General features: G+C 42.9%; 1 protein-coding gene across 1 annotated transcript in view; it reads left to right on the plus strand.

The window, feature by feature from the left end:
* FRAS1 (Fraser extracellular matrix complex subunit 1) overlaps positions 1-25922 on the plus strand; it is a 446975-nt gene extending 421053 nt beyond the window's left edge. Inside the window, exons 65-74 of the mRNA XM_060093094.1 lie at positions 1117-1277; positions 3544-3758; positions 6626-6776; positions 8454-8561; positions 9582-9741; positions 13531-13647; positions 18728-18894; positions 21696-21901; positions 23107-23253; positions 25329-25922. Of these exons, the coding sequence (XP_059949077.1) occupies positions 1117-1277; positions 3544-3758; positions 6626-6776; positions 8454-8561; positions 9582-9741; positions 13531-13647; positions 18728-18894; positions 21696-21901; positions 23107-23253; positions 25329-25922 (2026 nt within the window). The remainder of the gene's footprint in view (positions 1-1116; positions 1278-3543; positions 3759-6625; positions 6777-8453; positions 8562-9581; positions 9742-13530; positions 13648-18727; positions 18895-21695; positions 21902-23106; positions 23254-25328) is intronic.

A 25922-nucleotide genomic window follows, 5' to 3' on the forward strand; every position in this document is an offset into this window, starting at 1 on the left:
TACAGTTCTGTTGTGTTGCGGTCTTAACCAATATTTATTAAGCTCATATCTTATTTAGAATTGTGTACTACAGGCTCTGGAGAAACAAAAGAAGGGAAGGAAATGGTCCTTTGCCCTCATAGTGGAGAGGCAATATAAACAAGAGTCTGAAAGCACACAAGAAATAGCAGCCAATATAAATAAGTTACAGATTTCCTGGTACAGAGGCACCTACATGTGGAAGGATGTAGATCAAGGCAGAGCTTACTGCAGATTGATGCCACTGAGGCCTGGTGGCCTTGTTGGACTGCAGGGAGAGAGGGGAGGGAAGGCTCTTTAAGTTGGGGAGAGACCGTATGAATAGTGGTTTATTACTATTTGTAGGCTTTTTTCCTGGGTATGGATACTGGCCTTAGTGTTTAAGAGCTCAGTGATGTCTTTTTGGCACAAATACTTTAAAAAAAAATATGCGGCAACCGCAACCTCCACAGATACTCATGGTGACAGAGGAGGGCAGCAATACCTGTGTCAGTCACTCGGCTTTAGCTCATGAGGAAACAAAGCTTCCACTTAAAGCAGAAGAAAGCTATAAAGTCATTTGTGATCGTGATGTTATCTTTCCTTGCACGTACACACAAAAAATCTATGATTCTTTTTTTTTTTTTTTTTTTTTTTTTTTGCGGTATGCGGGCCTCTCACTGTTGTGGCCTCCCCCGTTGCGGAGCACAGGCTCCGGACGCGCAGGCTCCGGACGCGCAGGCTCAGCGGCCATGGCTCACGGGCCCAGCCGCTCCGCGGCATATGGGATCCTCCCAGACCGGGGCACGAACCCGTATCCCCTGCATCGGCAGGCGGACTCTCAACCACTTGCGCCACCAGGGAGGCCCAAATCTATGATTCTTGATTGCTATCAGTCCTGAGTCTGGAGGATCTCCTGGGGGCTGGAGAGAGGAGAATAACCCTACATGCACATCATACCCTCATGTTCAGAGAGAAATCCTACATGGAAAGCTTCAGAAAAGGAAAACTGGTAAATTCATTGATGAAGACAAATTGAGTTATGAGAAAGAAATGTACCATATTAACTGCTTATAGCGGGCACCTAAACACTGATTTCTACCCTATTTTTTCCCTTAGAATCCACATTTCCGTGCAGATCCCACACCAGGATGGAATGCTGCCCCTTATCTCCACCATGCCGTTGCACAACTTGCATTTTCTACTATCTGAGTCCATCTACAGACACCAGCACGTCTGCTCCAATCTCGTCACCACCCGTGACCTGAGAGGCATCTCAGGTAAGGGAAGAGTCCCCTGCTGGTTTGCCCAGCCCAGCCCAGTGCAGTGATCCTTAGAGATATGGCTAAGTGCACTCAGCTTTTCATGTTTTCTGGTCCTCAAAATCTGCATGGTTAGTGGATTTCCTCCGTAGCAAGCAACCAAACACAGGCAGCTCGGACAGTGAAGTGAACAGGAAAAAACAGGGAGCGTGGAATGAATCTGACAGGTTGAACATCCCTATTCCACTCCTTATACAACAGAACAAAAATAGCTGGACAGGGGCTTCCCTGGTGGTGCAGTGGTTGAGAGTCCACCTGCCAATGCAGGGGACACGGGTTTGTGCCCCGGTCCGGGAAGATCCCACATGCCGCAGAGCGGCTGGGCCCATGAGCCATGGCCAATGAGCCTATGCGTCCAGAGCCTGTGCTCCGCAATGGGAGAGGTCACAACAGTGAGAGGCCCGCGTACCACAAAAAACAAAACCAAAAAAAAATAGCTGGACAGCTGTGAGCCAACTGCTTTCTTATCTGTAACATGAGGATAACAACTGCTACCAATCAAGGTGGGGATTAAGTGCGTCTACATTTTTAAAGCGCCCGTCTTGGTAAATTTTAGCTCCTTCCTTCTCCCGTGTTTGGATCTGTGCTCTAAAATCCTATCATCTCAGCATTTTAGAAAGCTCACATGCAGATGTTAGATGTTATAGGATGGTTCTCCGAGAACAGGAGCTGAGGTGGAGCTTGGGGTGTGAGATGTTTATTTAGGGACCCACATCTCCTAAAGGGAAGGAGGGGAAGCAGGATTGGGACGAGAGAGAAGTCAGCCTGAAGTGCAGCCGATGAAACGCCTCTTCAGGGAGCTCTGGAGAGAGCCCATCTGTCAAGCTTGTCCTGGGACAGCCCCAATGGACAGACCTCTCTACCCGACCTCTCTCAGTCCTTGGATGCAGGCTGCTCAAGCAAGAGTGTGACCTCGGGCTCTGCAGCTGATGCAGACCTGACGGAGCTGACAGTTGCAGTACCGCATCTCCATGTTCAGTGGGGCAGACATTTTACTTTACAGAGAATCCTGTCCACTTCCATTCACCTTAGCAAGTGCACACTAAGCGTGCATTTCCTCCCTTGGCACCTGATGAATCATTTAACAGTGTTTTGGTAGATAGAAAAGCATTCATGTGCTCTTCCATATTCATTAAGCATCACTTTGGGTAGTGATGGTCTTTATACAGTAGAAATTAGTGGAGTGCAAATGATTTGTAAATCACTGAGCTACAGATGAACGTTGAATTGGTCCACCTATGCAAGCTAGTGAAAGAAACATACCATGTTTATAGGCTGAAAGTTTGCACCTCTTCCTACTCAAACACAATTAAATTCAACACATGTTAATTGAGACCTTAGTCCTTGTGGGGCAGTGGGCTGGGTGCTGGTGTCAAACATTCTAAGAAATGCATCAGCTCTTTCAGAATTCTATAGTTGCTTTGAGTACTATACAAATTTTAACCCTAATATTCTAAAATTGTATCTGTATTCAGCTCTCCGCTGCATAAAGGTCTTCGTTAATTTAGACCAGTTCAGACGCTTGGCAGCATTTGATCCAATGATTTTTGCCTGTAGCAGGGGAGGTTTCGTCAAGCATAATTAACGAGCTATCTACTCATTAACACAAAATGAAGACTTTTTTCTCCAAGAGTTCAGAAATCATAAGAGGCAGGGGAGGTAGTCAGATGTTTGTTTGCTGGCTCTCCATAAAAGCTATTTTTAAAAAATTGGTCTTAAAAAATAACAATTCATCATGAAATAACTTGATCTTAAATACTGTGCTTTCAAAAATAAATAATGATAATAATTCATCAACAAATTCTCCGTATAGTAAATCCATTTCTTCAAGAACTGATTGTGAAGCATCGAACCAGACTGGCCGGGTGTGAGAGGCAGAGCTTCAGGGTATTTTCTTTTCCTAGACATACCAGGGCCACCGAGCTCTGGCTTCTTCATTTTTGGTCTCATCTGTTCACCTTTTCTTCCCTGGTTCCTGCAGCCTCTTCCAGGAGTCTGTGAACCCAGTCACTCTGTTTAGCACATGACAAGAGGAAGATCACAAACTCCCCTCGCATTCCCACCAACCTTGCTTTGGGAGCCCTGAGCTGCTCTACTAATGGTCTCAGGTGGAGGGAAAGCTGTCTCATGTCCCAAGGATGTGTCTTCTCTCCCTACCCAGCTCCTGGGCAAAGGGCAAGTCCACAGACTGAGTTACTGTTCCTTGCTCCTCCCTCCCCTGCAGAGGCAGGGTTCCTGGACGACAGGGTCCACGACAGCACGGCCCTGGGGCCTGGCTACGACCGCCCCTTCCAGTTTGATGCCAGCGTGCGGGAGCCCAAGACCATCCAGCTCTACAAACACCTGAACCTGAAGAGCTGTGTCTGGACGTTTGATGCCTATTACGACATGACGGAGCTAATTGACGTCTGTGGGGGGTCTGTCACTGCCGACTTCCAGGTGGGTGCCCTGGGGGGGGGGGTCTGTCTGAAGGCTGCGTGCATCTGGGTGTCCTGTGAAACTTTGTTCATTCCTGAAGCGCTTCAGCTGGCACGTTGCATCCTGTCGCCCCCAGAACTGCACCGACCAAGGGATTCTTCTTTATAAGTCCCTCAAGAGAGCCCTTAGCAGCATTGTGGCCAGAGTGAGCCCCCCAAAGTCCTCTAAATCAATGAATTGGAAAATTAATGTGGAAAGTTTAAATTAAGATGAAGAAAATTAACTATCTGGCACAGTCATTTATATAAAAAGCTAATAGTTTTACTTCTCTAGGTATATATGTTTTTTTCCTCTGGGTATATTTTGGAAAGCCAAAAAGATTTACCTTTGATGGGAAAGTTATTACTAAGTCGTTGTGTTCTCCCCACATGGGGAAATGAGTCCAAATGACAGGTGGAGCGCCCTGTCTTTGCGCAGACAAGTAGAGTACCGTTGTCTCAAGCTTGGAAAGGTAAACTGTTGAAAACACCTTGCTTTCATACCTATTCCAAACCTATGCCTAACTCACAACCCTTGTGAAAATAGACACTTTAAAAATGTTTAATAGCCGTTAAACATCAGTAACCAAAAAAAAAAAAAATGTTACAGCAAGAAGTCATAGTCATAGGAGGGCCGTTATATCAAAGGGACTAGGCTAATGCGTCCTCACGGGAAAATCGGTTCTACCCAATTTTGAGTAGTTATCTCAATGAACTAAAAATCAGATGTTTGTTCTTCACTTTAAATCAGGTTTAACCACACTGTAAGAAGGGAACCTGTAGAGGGACTTAGAGTAATCATTTTACAGAAGTTTCTTTGGTTAAAATTCCTTTTGATTCCTTGAGATACCTCTCAGTTTGGTTAACTCTCATTTTGTTTGTACTAGCGCCCTCTATTGAACAGAATTTTAAGGCATTCTTAGGTTTTCTTTCTGTTTCTGCAATTGCGTAACCTACATTCACTTTCAAAAATGCAAAGCTAAATGATTGTTTCCTCCTCTGGCCCCTCAAAAATTAGTGTTCTCTGTTCTCCATGACTTTAATTACAGTTCTGGGTATTTTTATTCAGCATATGCTTAAAAATCACAAAGACAAGGAATTTTTATCATATATGTCCTACTTCTTAAACCAATAGAGAAAGAATATATACACAGAAGTACTTCACTGTTGTGTTTCTTTAAAAATAGTTGAAACAGGTGGTATATGGTAGAAAGAATATAGAACTTAGACCCAAGCCCTAGTTCATATTTCTTTATCAAATATCAGCAGAGTTGGATGAGACATAACCTCTCTGAACCTCATCGGAAATTGTCTCAATCTCAAATGAGAAGGCATTTAGCAGTGTCTGGCATGAAATAGTTGTGCAGTAAATATAATGGCTGTTGTTTTCTTTTTAAGGATTAGTAAGTAATATGAATTTAAAGGAGAATAAACAGAAACCGAGGAAAAATTAATTTTGCCAGTCAGCTAGAAAATTTATGGAGGTTATAATATCAACAATGATGAGATTGGGGCAAGCATATTTAGTCACACCTGTATATTAAGGAGACAGGACATGGTGTGAAACCCAGATAAAATCTGGAAATTTTTAAAAGCAGACAGAGTAAGGCTTTTCACAAAAGATTTTTAAGTGAATATGGAATTAGTGGAGTCTTCAGAGAAATTTGGAATCCAACTGACAACTTTGAATACGAAAGAATACTTTGGAAAAATAAAGTTTTGATGTTCTAAATATTGATAAAGCATTTGGCTCTTTCCATTAACTACCCATGGAAACACTTTACATAGGTAAAGTATTTTCAAACAAAAAAATGTGTGTACGTTCCGTAGTGTATTATAGCATTTGGCCAATGACAAAATAAAATTGTTTTAAACTAAGCTTTTTGGTTATAAAGGAAATATATATTTATGGAGGAAAATATAGAACACATCTAAAAGCGAATAAACCAACTCCCCTACTCGTATACACATATACACAGTTATCTTCTTCATGAAAGCTTCTGCTCATATTTTGTTATCTTTCAATTGAGTTTTTGTTAATTGCATAGTAAAATGAAAATTACACAGCCGAATTAATAGCAAAACAGGAACCCCTTTAGAAAAGGGTTCCCTTGGATGTGTGATGTGCTGCCTTTTCAAAATTATTTCAACAAAGCATGGAATGGGATGGGAAATTATCCAAGTAGGCGAAGCTCTGAGCTCTCTGTTGGTAAGTTTCATAGGTATGATATCCAAATCCCACGATCTTACTTCCTTTTGGAGGAGATGTAAGTACTCGCTAAAACATCCAAGTCAGCCTCACGTTCATCCAAGGATCCAGGCTTGGACATCTTCCCAGTTAGGGTTGCTTCATGCTCTCCCACAGCTCACTGGAAACTACAGTCAGCCAGGGACTGTGTGCTGACAGTAGATCCCAGATCTGCCCAGATCCTTTGTGAATAACTGTGATGCCTGAAAAATCTCAGCCAAGGCTTCCAGCAAATGAACAGTGTAGGCAAAGCTTCTCACACTTCAAAAGTGTTTTTGTTTAAGTGTCACCTCCTCAGAAAAGCCTTCCCAGATTATCTTATCTAAAGAAGCACTGGCCACTTCCCATCCCTTTATTTACTGTATCTTTTAATTTACGTATCTCATTTACTAGGCTGTAGCTTCCATTAGGGCAGTGATTTGGGGTTTTTTCCACTGCTGAGGACCCAGTTGCTAGCCTGGTGCCTGGCACAATCATGGGCACTTGATTAATACTGAATAAGTGACTGAGAGAATGAAGATTGAACCAAGATGTGATGTTCATATGACTTTTCATGCCGGAGAGAAGTAACCTTCTCTTTGTGCACACTGCTTGCTTGGCAGGTGAGAGACTCTGCTCAATCGTTCCTGACAGTGCATGTGCCTCTGTACGTGTCCTACATCTATGTGACAGCCCCCAGGGGCTGGGCCTCCTTGGAGCACCACACCGAGATGGAGTTCTCCTTCTTCTATGACACTGTTCTCTGGAGAACAGGTATACCCACTGACATCTTAATGAGTCTTACCTTATGCTCAAGCAAGATTAAAAGAAAAAAAAAATAGTAGAGACTTTTAACAGTGGCTGCATTCCTCATCCTGTTATCCTATATGCAGTCAAAGGAGAGACAGGTAAAGTCTAAAAAGTATATAGACCTGTGGTACCTGAAAAAGAATGATGTTGATATATGTTGATGCTGGAAGGCCTCCAGCATCATGATACATTCAGTCCAGAGAACGAGGGGCCCAGAGTAGAGGGCAGCAAGTGACAGGTCCTATACTGCCCGTTAGGGGGTTTACACGAGCGTGTGTTCTTTGGAATATAGTCATGTTCATTTTCTCCTAGGTAAAAATGGTGTAATTCATGTTGTTTAAGGAGCAAAGGGTCTTGAGATCAGATGCATGGAAATGGAAAAATATATCAAGAATAACCTGGGTCATTTTATTCATTTGGCATCGAGTTTGCTCTTTTGTTGCATTTTTAAAAGTAGGGATTTTAACCCTACTTTTACTTCAAAGACTGAAATGCTGAATATTTTAAAATGACCTTCCTCTTAGGCTTGTCTCTGTTATGGATCTCTTTGAGAGGAGGCCTCACCCCGCCAGGGCCTGGCTTGGTGACAACCCTTCAGCTAGGAACTCACACCTCTCTTGTGAGACCCACCTTCTCCCACTGCTGCCCCATGAATGTCCCCTAAAACTCCATGAGTCTCTCCTCCACTCACTCTAATCACTGGGTTGATTTTTGCTTTTTCCTCATTTTCGGTGTCCTATACTTCAAATACAACCCCAAGCTCATTTCCCCTTATTTTATTGATCCCATTCTTCCTCTCTCCCTCCCTGGTGGTGATTTACTTGATCTGGGGCAGAGTTACTTGATCTGAGGAGATTTCTTTAAATAGGGTTTCACTTCTAGTAATGGAAAATACAGTCCTTCCTTCTCTTAATGGTTTAAGCTCAAATCATTTATTTGCTTTATATTTCTCATAGGAAAAAAACTTCAGAGAGTTTTCACACTCTGGGTCAGATAATTCCTTGAGCTTGGGGTTTTTTTAATTTTATTTTTTCCCCTCCTTTGGTTACCCTTTAGTTTTTGGTCATATTGAACTCAATGGGTATTGTGATTGCAATTGCCCATATTAAAGCCACAGTTGACTCATGTTATGCCATGTATAGCTGGCCTTCGACAAGCTAACCTTTAATTTTCCATTGCTTTCAATATGAAATGTAGCCACCAGGACACTGGCTATGGTTCTGTTAAGTACTGAAAGGTGTCCTGGTGAGGAAAAGAGAATACAGTTTGAAGCAGATATGCTGTAACCACGTCCTGGTGCAAAGTTAATAGTAAGAAGTTTTAGGGACCATTTTTTTCTGAGCCCTGGGCTGGGACCCTGCATCTGGGCTAAGTGGCATCTTTAGGTATAAAGAGACTATGTCAAGAGAATAGAATTGTAAGAAAAGAACCAAGTAGAATGAACTGTCTTACAGCGTTAACTGGCACATGTCTCTAAATACTCCATGTTCACGCAAATATGTAAATTTGTCCTAAGTCACGTTCAAGTAAGCATGCAGCTCTACTTAGAAGTGTCACTGGGATAAGTTGCATGTAGGCTACTGTCTGGGAGATCTTCTCCAAGCCCTCACTTGGATGTCTTGTGTACGGTTGCCTTCCCAGGAATCCAGACGGACAGTGTGCTCTCTGCCAGACTTCAGATAATAAGAATCTACATTCGAGAGGATGGCCGTCTGGTCATTGAATTCAAGACCCATGCCAAATTCAGAGGTAATATCAGTGCCATTGTTTTCCTCAAGTTTTTTATTACTAAGAAACATTCAAACACAGAGAAAAGTTGAAAGAATAGGACAATGAAGAACAAAGTCAACAGTTATTAACATTTTGCTCTGTGTGTGTTGTACACACACGTGCGTGCATTCCCATTGTTTTGGTCACACTGTGTGAAGACAGGTTGCAGGCTTCATGCCAAGTTACCCTAATACTTCAGTAGACATCTCCTTAAACAAGGACCTTCTCTTACGTCGTAACAGCATTACCATAGCCAAGATATTTCACACTGATCCGATAATATCTAGTCCCTATTGGTATTCCCTCTATTGTCTCACAAATGTCTTTTCTACTTGTTTTTATGTTTATTTATATTTACTTTGCATCTGTTTATATAAAAGGAAGGTGAATCTAATCAAGATTCATATGTTACAATTTGGCAGTTATACCTCTTTAGTCTCTTTCAGTGTAGAATAGTCTCCTTACTTTTAATTATTCATGACACTGCATTACTGTAGTTTTAAAGAGTGGAAGTGTCTTGCTGAGTAACCCTGATCTTTTTAATGATGTTTACAATAGCCTCCTTCCACCAAGGACTTGAGCAACCCTAAATGAGGGTTTTCTTAATCTGAAATTGATATTTCTGTTTATAAACTACTGAGATCTTTCTACCTCCAAAAGACACGTTGGTTGGAATTCAAAGCTAAGTGTGTTCAAGGTTCATTGTCACATAAGGACTCGTATTATTGTGAATATGCTCATTAGCATCATTTCTACAAAGCATATTCATATTGTTTACAAATGTATATGACCATAATGGTCATCATGAGTAAGGTGATGGGCTGGAATAAGAGGCCATGCTGTCCCAACCTGTGTGGAATATATTCTCAGAGGCAAGTGGGTAGGTATAACCTTGTTTTATAGCAGAATATTAAATCAGTTCTAAGGCGTTTATAAGGGATTCACCACAAGCACAATAAAACTTACAAATAAGTGTGTGTTTGTTTCCCTTTGAAATAGGACAATTCGTGATCGAGCACCACACCCTCCCTGATGTGAAATCATTCATATTGACTCCAGACCATCTCGGAGGAATCGAATTTGACCTGAAGCTCCTATGGAGTGCTCAGACTTTTGATTCTCCTTACCAGCTCTGGAGAGCCACAAGCTCTTATAACAGGTGAATACAAGATGGAGTTCAGGGGTAAATCTGAAATGTTCTCAGTTTCTTTAAGGGCTTTTCTTCAAAAGCTGGGTTTCTATTTTAAAACGGAGATAGAAACAACCCTCTGGCGTACAGAGAAAGAAACAGATGTAGCTCAAATCAGCTTCTGATGTGGAAAGCGGGAAGTGCTCCCCCTTATTCCAAGGGTAAGAACAGGCAGGGTGCACATCACTTTCATTCACCTCCCACTGGCCAGAACTTAGTCACATGGCACACCTACCTGCAAAGGAAGCTGGGAAATGTGTCCAACTAAAAGCTTAGTAGAATAAAGAAATTTCATTCTAGTTACCACAACCAGTGCAAAATCCAGGATCTCTGGTTATCAGGTCCAGGTGTCACACCTATTGGTCCAGTGTCCTATAAAATAAATAGCAAGATTTAGTCTTCTCCCACACCCAATATAGAGGTAGAATGAGAATTGGATAAATACAGTAAAACATCCCATTTGTAAAATGGGAGAATAGGGCAAACAAAATGAAAACTTTTACCATGAAAAGGATAATGGAGTCTATTGTAAATATTGTTAACCCCATTTTACAGATCACGAAATTAGAACCATATTTAGCATGAAAACCTTATTCTTTACAGTTAAGAAGCAGCAAATTGTCTGAAGAATCATTTTCAAAAAGATTTTTTTAGTTACAAATGTTTGGTCTTATATCAAGTATTTTTTGTGTATACTGATTCCTTTGAAATCAATATATAATAAAATAATCATTAAGGACTGTGTTTCCTAGAACCTCATGAGCTTGTGCAGGTACTTGTCCCAATTTATAGGCAGAGAAATGGTCCTCTTTAAATTCTCTGCTGACTCCCCACCGCTTACCAAATGAAGTCCAGCTCCTTGAGCAAGACACATATCCTCCCCTCTAGCCTCACCTCAGACCCAGCCTTCTAACCACATTAAACATTGCCCCAGCCCCTGAGTCCACTGGCTCACCCATACATCTGTACCTTTGCAATTCCCCTGTCCTTCCTGCTCTTTTCCTCTGGCAAATCTCAAAGTCCTCTGAGCTCCAGCTAAAGTGCTGACCCCTCGTGACACCTTCCCTGATTTCCCATACAAGTGCTAGAAGCCCCTACTCCTTGTTCACACATTGTTCCAGCTTTTACTGTAACACAGCTCAATATATTTATAATGCTCTAAGTAGAGTCCCATTTCCACTAGATTGTGAGCTTCCCAAGGGTAAAAGGCATGCCTGCTTGATCTAGAAGCCCCAGAACTGCAGGTTTTAGCACATGGTCAGTCCTGAATAAACATCCTTTAGTAGCTAACATTTGAGCTAAGGAGGTAAAATCCATAGATAAACGGCAAAGTGACAGACAACACCAAGTGTTCTGGGCTGTGTGCGCTGTGAGCCGTGCAGAGCCCTGACCACAGCTGCTCAGCGAAGGGAGCTCAGGCCCAGCACGGGCTGGAGGGCTGTCCAAGGCTTCTGGGGGAGGCAGGGCAACTGGTGGGAAATGTCTAGTTTTCAGAAAGGAGGGGAGAAGAACTACAGGATTAAAAACCTGCATCCAGGACTGTGTTTGGCATATTGGCAGGGATAGTCAGGAAGTCGACCTAACTCATATTTAGGGATGGGAAAACATAGGACGCAGCCTGGGGAGACCATGCCATTTGTCCTGCATTCATGTGTTCAACAAATATTTATTGAGCTTTTACTATGTGTCAGGGAAGGTTCTGGGCACTTGGAATACGTCAGTGGACCAAATAAAGATCTCTGCACGCAGCAGTGGACATGATGAATGAGTATAGTATTACATGTTAGAAGGTGATGAGTGCTATGGAAAAATAAAAGGTCGCGAGCAGGGTAAGGGGAATCAGGAGTGGAGGGACATTGTAATGTTGGTTAGGATGTTCAGAGTAGGCCTCGTTAAGAAGGAACATTAGTGCTTCCCTGGTGGCGCAGTGGTTGAGAGTCTGCCTGCCGATGCAGGGGACACGGGTTCGTGCCCCGGTCCGGGAGGATCCCACATGCCGCGGAGCGGCTGGGCCCGTGAGCTGCTGGGCCTGCGCGTCCGGAGCCTGTGCTCTGCAACGGGAGAGGCCACAACAGTGAGAGGCCCATGCACCGCAAAAAAAAAAAAAAAAAAAAAAAAAAAAAAAAGAATGAACATTCAAGCAAAGACTTGAAGGTGGTGCTAGAGTTAACTATGCAGAGTACCGCGGAAGGGGTTCCTGGCGAATTTCCTGGGGTGTCAGAATTCTGGCATGCTCAGGGAACATCAAGGAGGCTGGTGTGGCTGGAGCAGAGTGAATGAGGAGGAGGGTAATAGGCAGGAAGGAGTTGGGTGTCAGGCCTCTGTGGAACCTTCTAGGCCAGTGTGCGGACTTTGTCTTTCACTCTAGTGCAGCAGGAGCCACTGCAGGGTTTGAGGGGAGGAGCAACAAGATCTGGCCTGACTTTTGGAAAGCAAGGGTCAGGCATGGACACTTCTGCCTAATTAACTCTTTCTATTAATTAAGAGTTAGTATTCATGTTATACAGGTCAATTTTTGTGTAATTCAAAGATAGTATAGGAGATCTCATTTCCTGCTGGTCCAAGCTTTGGAGAAAGATAAAGATCATGTGAGAAAACTGCAGACATACAGACACAAGCTTTGGGGGCATGAAGGGGCTTAGAAACTAAGCCCTGAAAGTTCACCAGGTTTGTCTAAAATCATACAACCGTGGCAGAGGCAAAGCAAGAGTAGGGTTAGACTATCTTCCCGTTTCCAGCCTGTGCCATTCCACTCAACTGAACACAGGGTGTGTCCTAAAATTTTTATTTACTTGTTTATTTATGTTTACCAAATCTTTGCTATCACTTTACTAATAAACAGATACAAATAATACAAAAGAAATGGTCCAAGGATGAACACAGAAGATGTGAGAACTGTTCACCATCACAATAGTTAGAATTAGGATTCACGGCCCTGAGCACCTCATTCAATGGATGGCAGCCTCCCAGGGCCCTTGAAGAATCTTCCTGAAGCTTCTGGCTGTCTGGCTGCCTTCCAGGCAAACTGCCAGGGCTGGGCTGCTACCGATGACAGGTGTGGGAAGTGAAGTAGGTGAGGCTACAAAGGCTCCACGCTTTCAGGTTCATGACCTACAGAGTCCCGGGCCCCACCATAAACATGGAAATTCCCAGCAAGTCATCTCCTATGAGGAGTGATTTTGTTCTTCAACTTCGTTTAAAGGGATGAGGCTGTAGAGTTTGGGAGAGAAGCCTTGAAACTGAATGCTAATGAATGGGGGTGGGGCGTTCTCTGGAGTGGGGTCCTTTAACCCTGAGGCCTTTGCCACCTATTCAATCAGAGCAGCAGCAGCCAGCACAGTTACATCTCAATAAATAAAAGCTTTTGTAGTGGAGAATGTGTAACAGGGTGTCAGTCAACAAGAAACACTAAACAGAAATTGCCAAGTAAGTTTCATGGGACTCTAAAGGAAATCTAGTTCTGTTTTGCCTTCACCGGAGCCTTTTAGATTTTTATCAACAGTGTGCCTTTCTCAGCATTTCTCATGAAAAGGACTTGACTGAGTGAAAGGAGCTCTATTTAACACCTCTGGATAGTACTCTAAAGGTTAAAACAATCAGTGATGAATTCCTGAAACTTGTGTTTGCAGACTCATAAAGTTCTTGGTCGGATGCTGAACACAAATATCATCCGAAAACCGTTTAATGAAGTGTGTTTCTGGGTAAGTAAATCATCTATAAATTGGTCCCTCTAACCACAGTCTGCCTGCATGTTTCCAGGAAGGACTACTCTGGGGAGTACACCATCTACCTGATCCCTTGCACTGTGCAGCCCACTCAGCCTTGGGTGGACCCAGGAGAAAAGCCTTTGGCCTGCACTGCACACGCCCCAGAAAGGTAGGGAAAGACAGTTGAGCCTCACTATTGCGAACTTACCTACTCGCTAACACTTATTTGTATTTAACCTCAAAACCAGTTTTTGTGGTGCCATTCCGATCATTCCTTGACATGCAGAGTGGCGAAATAGCAAGTCGTCTGACCCACATTCCCAGCTCAGATGGAGCAAGACAACCCTCTGCCTTATACTGTAAACAAGTGTTCCTTTTTTTTTTTTTTTTTTCTTTTTGCGGTATGCGGGCCTCTCACTGTTGTGGCCTCTCCCGTTGCGGAGCACAGGCTCCGGATGCGCAGGCCCAGCGGCCATGGCTCACGGGCCCAGCCGCTCCGCGGCATATGGGATCCTCCCAGACCGGGGCACGAACCCGTATCCCCTGCATCGGCAGGCGGACTCTCAACCACTGCGCCACCAGGGAGGCCCACAAGTGTTCCTTTTACGGTCTGTTTAGTGCCATGTTTTTCGAACTTTTGTGCTTTGTGTTGGTGGTTTTGCTGTTTAAAATATCTCCCCAGCATAGCGCCTAAGTGCTGTCTAGTTTCCGAAGTACAAGAAGGTCGTGATGAGCTTGATGGATTGTTAGATAAGCTTCATTCAAGCATGAATTTCAGTGCTGTTGCCATGAGTTCTATGTGAATGAATCAACAATGTATATCAAATAAGGTGTCTTTAAACAGAAGCATGCATAAAACAGGGTTAGGTATTGATCACTGGTTGAAAATGTTGTGACCAGAGGCTGCAGGAACTTGACCCTGTATTTCCCTCAGGAGCAAATGGTTCACTGTTCACTCATTCAGTCTTCATTGCAACGTTATAGAATGTAACTACTGCAGATAACGAGAATCAACTGTCCATCAGCCCATCCCCACCTCTGACCTGAGACCGTCCATATTGTGCCAATGTTCACTCATTCAGCCAGTATTTATTCAGCTCTTATCGTGCACTTGGCTCTGGCCTCGGCATGGAGACTAGAGGAGAGGATTAAAAGTCCCCTCTGCTCTCAGGCAGTGTATAGTCTAGTGCCACCTTTCTAGGAGCTGAGCAAAGTGAATAGAAAACATCTCAGAGGAAAGACACTGAAGGCAGAATCTGACATTATCATTAAGAGAAGATAATTTGGAATGCGACTTTCAAATTAAGAGTCTGAGAGGTGGCCATTGGATTTGGCAATGGGGAAGTGGTTGATGATCTTGACAAAGGGCAGGTTCAGTGGACTGAGGGGGATGAAGCCTGATTGGAGTGGGTTCAAGAGAGAGAGGCAAGAATGTGGAGACAAGAGGGAACAACAATGCTTAAGGAACTTTGTTATAACGGATGTCAGATAGAGGGGCATTAGAGGGACACAGATGAAGGGTCAAAGGAGGTTTAATTTGTTTGTGTTTTAGGGTGCAAAATATTTCAGGATGTTTGTATGCTGGTGGGAATAACCCTATCGGTCTGTTAGGGGAAATGTGACAATGCAGGGGGAAGAGGGAAGATCTGCAGAGCCGAGTCCTTGAGTAGGGCAGGGGATAGACCTGGGACATGAGGGGAAGGGCCGGCCTTAGCCAGAAGCACAGAGAGCTCATCCACTGAAAGAGGAAGGCAAGCACAGTCTATGGATACAAGTGAAGGGAGAATTAGTAGACTGGGAGGGTAAGGATTGCAGAGGAGACATCTGACTGAGTCTGTTTTCTCCATGAAATGAGAAGCCAAGCATTAGCTGGAAGTGAGCAACAATGAGGTTTGAGAAGAGAGGAGGAAGTGAAACAGAGTCGTCTCAGAAAGTGGGAAAGTAAACACGGTAGAGTTATAGTTGGCAGCAGATCGGCAGTGCTGAGGGCCCCATTGAATTATTTTTAATATTATTGATGTAAGATGAATAGCACACATTTAAAGTATATACAATTTGATCAATTTTGACATACATGTACACTGGTGAAACATCACCACAATTAAGATAGGGAATATATCTGTTTCCTTCAAAGGTTTCTTCATGGCCCTTTGTTATCCCTCCCTCCCATCTCACCCCAGGCCACCCCTCCCCACCAGGTGTCCGCTGATCTTTGTGTCACTACAGATTACTTTGCATTTTCTGCTAATTTATATACATGGCATCACACATCACACAGCATTCTTTTTCTCTAACTGCTTTTGTTCAACACGATTATTTTGACTCATTCATACTGTTGTGTATATCAGTAGTTTGTTCCTGTTATTGCTGAGTTGTATTCCATGGTATGGACCCACTAAATTTGTTTATCAAATCGGTCAGTTGATGGACATTTGGGTTGTTTCCAGTTTGGGCTATTATAAATAAAGCTGCTATGAACATACATAGACAAGCCTTTATATGGACACATGGTTTCTGTTTTCTTGTGTAAATACCTAGGAATGGAGTGGCTGGATCCTATGGCAGATGTATGTTTAACCTCTTAAAAAAGTGTCACACCATTTCCCAGTGTTTATAAATGTGTAACTGTGTGTGTACATTCCCACCATGAGTATGTTAGTGTTCCAGGTCCTCTGCATCCTGGTAAACATGGTCACTGAGGGTCTGGTGTGGTTGGAGAATTAATGAGTGAGATTAAAAGAAGAGGTGAGCTGGGAAGAGAGGAGGTGGTAGTTAGAGAGTGAAGTGTTTGAAAATGAGTTTTTTTGGAGGAGGTGCCTAGTGTGATGGTGGAGGGTAGGTGGCTGCAGTGGGGAGGAGAACTTGCTCTTTGGAAGTGAGGACATCAAGGAACTGAGAGGCTAGGGGAATAGAAGGTTCATCCATGCAGATGTTGAAATCATGGAGACTGAGGGCAGGGGCAATGCTGGAGAGTCCATAGTCAGCCAATTGTGGGAAGAATGGTGACCAGGAAAATGGCGGTTGGATGCAAAAAGGAAGAATAGAGGGCAAATCATCTAAAGAGAATTGCTGGGGAATTTTTATTCATGTAATAAATTTTTTAAATTATGAAATATTTTAGATACCCAGAAGACCATATATTGTGGATATATAAAACCTCAAGAACATTACCTAGCTGCAATGAATTGGGTATCCCTTGGGCTATGATACTGATGATAAGTGAATATAATAACTACCACTGCTATTAATGACCGTGTATGGAGTGCAGACTATGTGCTTACTCTGTACTAAGCTCTTAACATTCAATCTGCATTACAATGACCCCCCACAAATTGGTACTGTTATCTCCATTTTATAACTAATGAAACTGGGAGTCAAAGAAAAAAAAATAGAACATTACCGCTACCATTTAAACACCCTCAGTGCCCCTTTCAGCTGTATTCTCCCCAGCTCTCCACTAAGGTAACCACTAGCTTGATATTTGTACTTACCATCCCTTGTTTTGGTTTATGGTTCACCTCATATTTACTTCTACATGGTTTTGCATGTTTTTGAACTTTATATAAAAATTTCATACTGCGTGAATTCTCTCTGCAGCTTTTTTTTCCCTCAGTGAATCACTTGTTGATTCATAAGTGAAATCAACATTTATGTTGATCCATGTAGCTGCAGTTTGTTTTATACTGCATTAAAGTAGTCTTAATAGGAAGAGTCCACAATTTATTTGACCACTCTATTTGGCTTATAATCCCAGATCCTATTACAAACAATACTCTATGTGTCTCTTAGTTACATGTGTGAGAAGAGTTTCTCCAGGGTAGGTGCTGGATTTTTTTTTTTTTTAAGAGGAGAGAGGAACAAAGGTTTGAAATGGCAAAAAGGAGCAAAAAAGGCATTAACCCCTTCTCCAGTCCCAGTGCTGTGTGGGTGTGGAAGTCTTCAGGGTAAAGAGTATTGTTGGAGTGTGCTGAGGCTTCAGGGTTGATATTCTTCCCTTACATCAGGGACATCCTTACCTGTGGGTTCCCTGTTATTCCCAGGGTGACTTCCCCCCTTGGGCCTAATTTTGCTTTTGATCATCTCCATATCTTTCAATATGTCTCCATATGGATTCAGTAGAACTACAACACAACAAATAATCAAGCCTGACTGGAAATTCAGACTTAGTTCAAAAGAATTGCGTCTCCTATTATGCCTATTTTTGTGAGTCTGTCATACATATAACCTTATAACTCATCATTATCATCATCTCAAGTCCTTTATTCATTCTCTTTAATCAATAAGTATTTATCAAGTGTCTTATGTCCTGGCACTGTGTGGATTCTGGTAATAAATACCAACATCAACAAGACAAACCTATTTCCCTGAGTCAGATAAATGAACTCTTGGTACAATTAATGGTTATATCAAAGCTGTTGAAGCATGGTCAGCCTTGGTTTGTGTGGGTTTCTCCTACACCCCAAGTTCCTCCTACACCTCAACCCTCTCAAATCTACCCCCTGGACCAGCTTCAGTTAAAAGTAGGGAATGATCAGATGGACTTGATTGGAAGAGTAAAGCATTCAAATTATCACTTGTGCATTATTCTTTAACAAACATATGTGTTAGGAGCTTGGCCAGCCTGGCAGGTACAATGGCGAGCAGATAGGCATGGATTATGACTCTATGGAACCCATAGTGGGTGAAGCAGACTTTGATCACGCATTTAAATAGAATAGCAAGCCACAGTAAGTACGATGAAAGAAAAGTGCACAGTGTGATGAGAACAAATGATAAGGGATCTGACCCAGCCTGGGAGGGACGAAAAAGAGAGTAAGCTTCCTAGAGAAAGTGGTGCTTGAGTTGAGATCTGAAGCATGAGTCCACTAGGCAAAGGACGGTGGCAGAGGAAGGAGTGTTCCAGTTGAAGGTTTAGCAAGACCAGAGTCAGGAAACTTTAAATTCATTACCGCTAATCTCAAACCGGCCCCCAGGGCTTTCCAGAATGAGAGGGCCAGGAAAAGCAAAGAGCGTTGTAGAGTCTAAAGACCAATTAGATTATTCCTGCTCCAAAGAGCAGATGAACCTCATAAGGACATGAACTAAATAAAGACTCTCCCCTGCAGACATCTCTTTATTCAGTAAATATGTAGCACCTACAACAAAGTACTGTTCACAATCCTGAGAAGGGTGGGAAAGGGAGGGCAGCTCAAAGGGCACATGCAAAGTCGACCCTGCTCTCAAGAAACTCTTGTTTTCCCCACATTTAGATTCCTGATACCCATTGCATTCCAGCAGACCAACCGCCCTGTCCCTGTTGTATACTCGCTCAATACTGAATTTCAGCTCTGCAACAATGAGAAGGTGTTCCTGATGGACCCCAACACATCTGATATGTCACTGGCGGAAATGGATTACAAAGGGGCCTTCTCCAAAGGTAAGTCATTCCCTTCACCCACAGACAGAGACTCCTCCGCTAGACTTGAGAAGCTTTCGGATAGGTCCTTGGACGAGCATCTCTGCTCATTGGCTTTCAGTCAACTCTCCAGGGAAGATTCCCCCAGCGTTGGTTCCAGGGCAGCCAAGGTTTAGTCAAGGAACAGACCCATATTCTTCCTTCAAGCTATTTCAAAATAAGATCACATTCTTGATGTGATAATGATCAGCACTGCGATACTGTGGGAAGCACTGGTCTGAGTAGTAAGAACACTGGGGTTTCCAACCAGATTCTAACCCACTGTCTGACTTTGGGTAAACTGCTTCATCTCTCAGTTCCTCAGAGAGATTGCGGTATGACCCTACTGCCTGCCAGCCTCAAAGCTTTGCCAAACATACATGTCCTCTCCAGCAGGCCTTCTCTACTTGAAATGGTCCCTCTGTCCCCCTTCCTGTCCCAAATAGGGCTCCCTTGACTTCCTTCTCCTTCGGGTCTCTATCTAAATGTTAACCTCCCAATAGAGACTTGCCTTGATTGCACCAGTCAATCTAATATAAGCCTTCATAATTGTCACTTTCACAGAATGCTGTTCATTTTTTATAGTACTTATCACGATTTTTAATATTATAATATATATATTTCTTTACTTATTTATTGCCTATCTCTACCACTAGACTGTAAGTTCCATTAGAACAGAGATTGTGATCAAATACCAAACTTGCATGCCATACCACCAATGCCAAGGTGCTCAATAAATATTTGTTGAATGAATTAATAATAAATGAATCAATCATCTGCCTTTTCTCTGAGTTATCTCTTCTGCCTTTCTCTTACTTTTAATCTTCTGCTCACATCTGTGTTTTTTTTCTCTCATCCTAAAAACACATCCCGTAACAGAAAAAGAAAATCTCTCATCCCTACTTCTCCCTCAAACTTCAGCCCATGTTCTCCTTTTCTTTTCTCTGAGAAGCTTCCTGAAGGAGTGCTGAGCTCATGCTGTCCTCATGGCTGTTCTTTCCAGTCACTCCTCCATCCATCTGCTGCAGGCTGGGTTTGTCCTACCACAGCTCAGAATCCTCTCCTGTCCATGACACCAAACCTATGGATTTTGACACTTTTTTCCTGTTTGGTTTCCTTTGCACCAGCCTCACCTGACACCATCTTGCCTCTCTGACCACTTCTCACTCTCCGGCCTTGGGTCTCCGTCCTCTGCCCCATCCGTGTTTCTGTCTCCATGTTCCATGCTTGACTCCGGTTCTAACTTCAGTGCTACTCCGGCCATCCCCCTGGCTTGGCTCATCCCTTTACCCTGAACTCTTCCTAACCTCCCACTACCCCACAACCATTCCACAAAAATTAACCTTGTCCCTGGACCCTCCTGAGTTTCATTTCCACACTTCCACACGCGGACCCAAACTGCCAAACCCCTCCAAGTGGATGTCGTTCAGACACCTAGAGACGTCTAGAACTGGACTTATCTCCCCCCAAACGTGTTTCTCTCACATCCACTGCCCCACTGACTGCATCACCATACTCCAGGTGGCCCAGCCAAAGACCTCAGGGCTAGCCTCTGCTTCTGCCTTGCCTTCTGTATCCCATCTATCATAAGATGAATGGTTCCAACTCTAGACATTTCTTGAATGCATCCCCTTGCCTCACTGCTATATTTTGGATACCTATTTCTTGCTAGAGCATTAAAATAACTCCCTACCTGTGATTCTGGTCTCCTTGTCTTCATTCTCCATGTTTCTAAAGCCCAGGTGCGATGACATTAAGCCCCCGTTTAAAACCTTCCGGCGTTCCCTATTACTCCTCTACTCAAGTCCAGAATCCTCACACCATTAATCAACCTTCCCGGGAGTCTCTCCTGCGAGCTCTCCCAACGCCCTCCACCCCAATCACTGGCCTACCCAGTGCCATTGTAAATGCTCGGGATGAACATCTGGAGTCAGACGAATCTGTGCTCAAATCCTCCTCCCCACGTGTCACAGATATGAAATGCTGGACAAGTTATTTAAAATAGGGATAATAATTGAACCTATCTCTTAGGTTCTTGCTAAGGAAAAGTACCTACACCCGGGCTGATACCTTTCCAGCATTCCGTAGTTTGTACATGGACTTGCTTTTGCCTAGGTTGCTCTCTCCAGCCTCTCCTACCCGCCTCAAATGCTCTATCTGACAAATGCCTACTTATCATTCAGGATACTGCCCAATGTCATCTCTTCTTTAAATCCTTCCATACCTTTCCTCAGGCAGATTTTTGTGCTCAGCTATATGCTCATTTGATGTTACGTAACTTCCTCTGTTGTACACAGCAGTATCGTGTGGAAGTTAATAGTGTGGGTTTTTCGAGACAAAGCTCTTTGACTTTGAATCTCACCCTCACCACTTACTAACTTTGTGACCTTGAACAAGTCACTTAACCACTCAATTTCCTCATCTGTAAAATCATGAGCACTACATGAGTTCTTCCATGGGAAGGACTTAGTACAGTACCTAGCAAATGGTATGAGTTCGATAAATGTCAGCTGTTATTAGCAATTGCTTTGCTTTTATTTCTGCCCTCTCATCTGTGTCTCACTCACCTTCGTATCCCCTGCACGTAACAGAGTGCTTGCCCTACCCTAAATACTTAAGTAAAATTTACTGATTAAAAGAAGCTATACATGAATGAATGTGTATTTTAGGGGCACATGGACCCCACAGCTCTTCATAGAAAGGTACTTTTGACTCTATCTTTGACACTTTTTTTCTCTTTAAATTTAAAGTCTGACCTAATTAATGCCTTGCAATCTTTTCAGGTCAAATCCTTTATGGCCGAGTACTTTGGAATCCAGAACAAAACCTTAATTCTGCTTACAAACTGCAGCTGGAGAAGGTCTATCTTTGTACTGGCAAGGATGGCTACGTGCCTTTCTTTGATCCCACGGGGACAATCTACAATGAAGGGCCACAGTATGGATGCATTCAGCCAAACAAACACCTAAAACACAGATTCCTGCTGCTGGTATGCTAACTGTTAGTGTTAAAGGGCTGACACACGAGTAGATTTCCTCAGCTATGGTTTTTGCCTGAAGCAGATAGAACCCCGCTTTTGATGGTTTTCTACAGATATTGTTGTTGTTACTTCTATCAGCTTAATGTTAGTATTGGGTTGGCCAAAAAGTTCGTTTGATCTTATGAAAAAACCCGAACGAACTTTTGGCTAACTCGATACATATTACCAAATGTGAAGGTTTGGTGGGTAACGAGACAAGCTATTACTGATGTTCTAGGAAGAGGAAAGTCTAAGCCAGTGTTTCTCACAGTGTGTCCCAGACACCCCGAACATCCCCAATATTCTTTCAGGGCGTCCACAAGGTCAAAACTACTTTCATAATGATATGATGATGCTTGCCTTTTTCATACTCAGTCCCTCATGAGTGCCAAGAGTACAAAGGTTTTATTGATATGGATTCAGATTCCACATTGTGACTAATCTTTAGAAAAAAATACCACTTACTGAGCTTTTAGTATCCAAAAAGAATATCCATAATTATCTGAAAAAGTTATTCAAACATTTCTCTGTCTTCCAACTACATAGCTTATGTGAGGCCAGATTCTTCATATACTTCAGCCAAAACAACATGTCACAACAGATTGAACACAGAAGCAATTGTGAGAATCTAGTTCTTTAACAGAGATTTGCAAAAATGTAAAACAATGCCAGCTCTCTTTTTGGGAGGTGGGTGTGAATACAGACATTTTCACTAAAAAATATGTTACTTATGTTAACATGTAGTGAGTTTCTCATTTCTATTTTAAAATGAATTAGTAAATACATTTTTTAAAAAGTTGTTAATTTGTAACATAATTACAGTGTTAATTTTAATACAGTAAATATTGATAGATATCAATCATATAAAATGAAAGCTTTGGGAGGAGTCCTTAATTTTTATGTTCTGAGACCAAATAGCTTGAGAATTGTTGGTCTAGGCTCTCTCACCCATTGGGTTTTGAGATTACAGAGGCCACCAAGTGTCCTCCCTTGAAGAGGGCAGTTGGTGCCCAGAGGCAGCGGTCAACTTAAGGAGAGGGCTCCTGCAGCATGTGCCCTCCTGACCCGACCCAAAGGAGGAGTGGAGAGTACCTTTCTCCTCCCAGTGACTGCCACCTGCCAGTTCAGTGGTTCAGTCTTTCTAAATCTTGTGTTTCTTTTTTCTGAAATCCTAGGACCGCAGTCAGCCAGAGGTAACGGACAAGTACTTCCACGACGTGCCCTTTGAAGCCCACTTTGCTTCTGAGTTGCCTGATTTCCACGTCGTCAGTAGCATGCCAGGCGTGGATGGATTTACTCTGAAGGTGGACGCACTCTATAAGGTGAGTGTGGTGAGAAGAATAGAAGCACAGGATCAAGGTCACTTTAAAGGTTACAAAAAGGAGGATGACATCATCTTTTTGATGTCAGTTTCTTTTTAGAGCATTCTTACTGGCAGGTCTTTTTTGTGTGTGTGTGTGGTATGCGGGCCTCTCACCGCCGTGGCCTCTCCCGCCGTGAAGCACAGGCTCCGGACGCGCAGGCCCAGCGGCCATGGCTCACGGGCCCAGCCGCTCCGCGGCACATGGGATCTTCCTGGACCGGGGCACGAACCCATGTCCCCTGCGTCAGCAGGCGGACTCTCAACAACTGTGCCACCAGGGAAGCCCCTGGCAGGTCTTTTTTTTATTGTTGTTAAGCTCAACATTCATCCAAAACTTTACCGTCTATCCAGTAGACTAATAAAATTCTTTAATTTGCATATAGTCACTTGTCATGGCTCTTTGCTGCACCAGCTGATTTTCACAGGCATGTGGAAATATTTAACAAAGTCATAAATACAATTCAGTAATTTAGAATGGCAAGAATTACTAGTATTTGATAAGCAAAAATACTCTAAGTCCCAGTAATAAAAATAAACTTCCAAGATCAAATTCCACTCTTCTCTGTCTCCAAATAGTAAGCCATGACCTTGGATTTCAGAACTATTATCACTCTTCAGAAGTTATTTCAAAATCATGGAGGGTTTCCATGGGGGCAGATGAGAGGGAAATAAAATATGTGATGACATAACTCAGGGGAGGATCCAAGAAGTGTTAAGATTTAGCAGACTTTTGTCAAGTATCTGTGTATTATGCACAGAGTAGGTGGTTAGTGAATATTTGTTGAATGACTCTATTTTAGCTAAGTTCATCAATAAATAGTAAATTGGCATAGAAAACAATAAAAGGTACTGGGAATAAATGTGATTATTAATACTATTACTCCACTGCTATCAATAAAGGCCAACACATCATAAGTGATGACTTAGCTAAAGAAACCCTGAAAGATAAATTCTTAGGACTATTTCATGCACAGGTAGTGAAACTGAAAAAAACTGTGAGTATCTGACCCCAGATCACCTTAATGTGGGAATAAAACAGGACCCCAAAATATTCGGTTCAATTCTCTATTCACAGACACCAACCATGGCTAATGCTTTTCTTTTTTCTTTTTTTTTTTTTTACTTCATCAAAACCTTTATTTATTCTGCTACAGTTACAGTGGCATATTTACTCATCTTTAAATGCACCATGCATAGTCTTACCTCAACATTTTTCTTAAAGGGTGCCAGTTATGGTCTGATTTTTTCCATGACTTTAAAAGCAAGAGGTTCTTTAGTGGATCAGTTTCCTTTCTTTGTTTTAATTGAAACACATTTGATATACCATATTATGTTCGTTTCAGGTGGACTCCAGTGGCAAGAATTACTTGCAGTGATTTGACATTTGCATACGTTATGAAATGATCGATGTGATAAGTCTAGTAACCATCTGTCCCCATACAAAGCTATTACAGTATTATTGGCCATATTCCTTATGCAGTCTATTACATCCCCTGGCTTATTTATTTGATAACTGGAGGTTTGTACCTCTTAAGCCCCTTCACATATCACAGAGCTCCCCACACCCTCCTCCCTCTGGCGGCTACCCATTTGTTCTCTGCATCTATGAGACTGTTTTCATTTTGTTTTGTTTGTTTTGTTTGTTTTGTTCTTCTGATTCCACAAATAAGTGAAATCATATGGTATTAGTCTCTCTCTAACTTATTTAACTTAGCATAATGCTTTCTAGGTCCATCCATGTTGTCACAAATGGCAAGATTCTTTTTTACGGCTGCATGGTATATGTATACACACACACACACACCCCACATCTTCTTTTTCCATTCATCTATTGATGGACACTTAGGTTGTTTCCATATCTTGGCTACTGTAAGTAATGCTGCTTTGAACACTGGTGTGGCTAATGCTTTTCTTGAAACCGTTTATCTACTGGGGCTTGTGGTGGGCAGCTGTCTTTCCACTGCCTTTCCTCAGAGGTGGCCTGTGGGCAGCAATGACATGTTCGCTTTGTCTCGCCATCTCCTCCTCCTGCAGGTGGAAGCCGGACACCAGTGGTATCTCCAGGTGATCTACATCATTGGACCTGACACCATCTCAGGTCCCAGGGTCCAGCGCTCTCTCACGGCCCCTCTGAGGCGCAACCGAAGGGACCTGGTGGACCCCAGTGGCTGGCTGACCCTTGACGAATCCCTCATCTATGACAATGAAGGGGACCAAGTCAAGAATGGCACCAATATGAAGTCGCTGAATCTGGAGATGGAGGAGCCAGTTGTAGCTGCTTCTCTGTCCCAAGCCGGGGCGTCTGTCGGCAGTGCCCTTGCTGCTATCATGCTCCTACTTCTGGTGTTTTTGGTCGCTTGTTTTATCACCAGGAAACACCAGAAACAAAGGAAGAAGCCGCGCACAGGGGACATTTTGGAGGAATACCCTCTGAATACCAAGGTGGATGTGCCCAAGAGGGGCCCGGACAGGGTGGAGAAGAACGTGGACAGACAGTACTGCACCGTGCGGAACATCAATGTACTCGGTGAAACCGAGGGCACTTATGTGTTCAAAGGTGCTAAAGTAAAAAAATTGAATCTGGAAGTCAGAGTTCACAACAATTTGCAAGACGGAACCGAAGTTTAA

The sequence above is a fragment of the Mesoplodon densirostris genome, chromosome 1 (genome assembly GCF_025265405.1).
Source record: "Mesoplodon densirostris isolate mMesDen1 chromosome 1, mMesDen1 primary haplotype, whole genome shotgun sequence".
Lineage (NCBI taxonomy): Eukaryota > Metazoa > Chordata > Mammalia > Artiodactyla > Ziphiidae > Mesoplodon > Mesoplodon densirostris.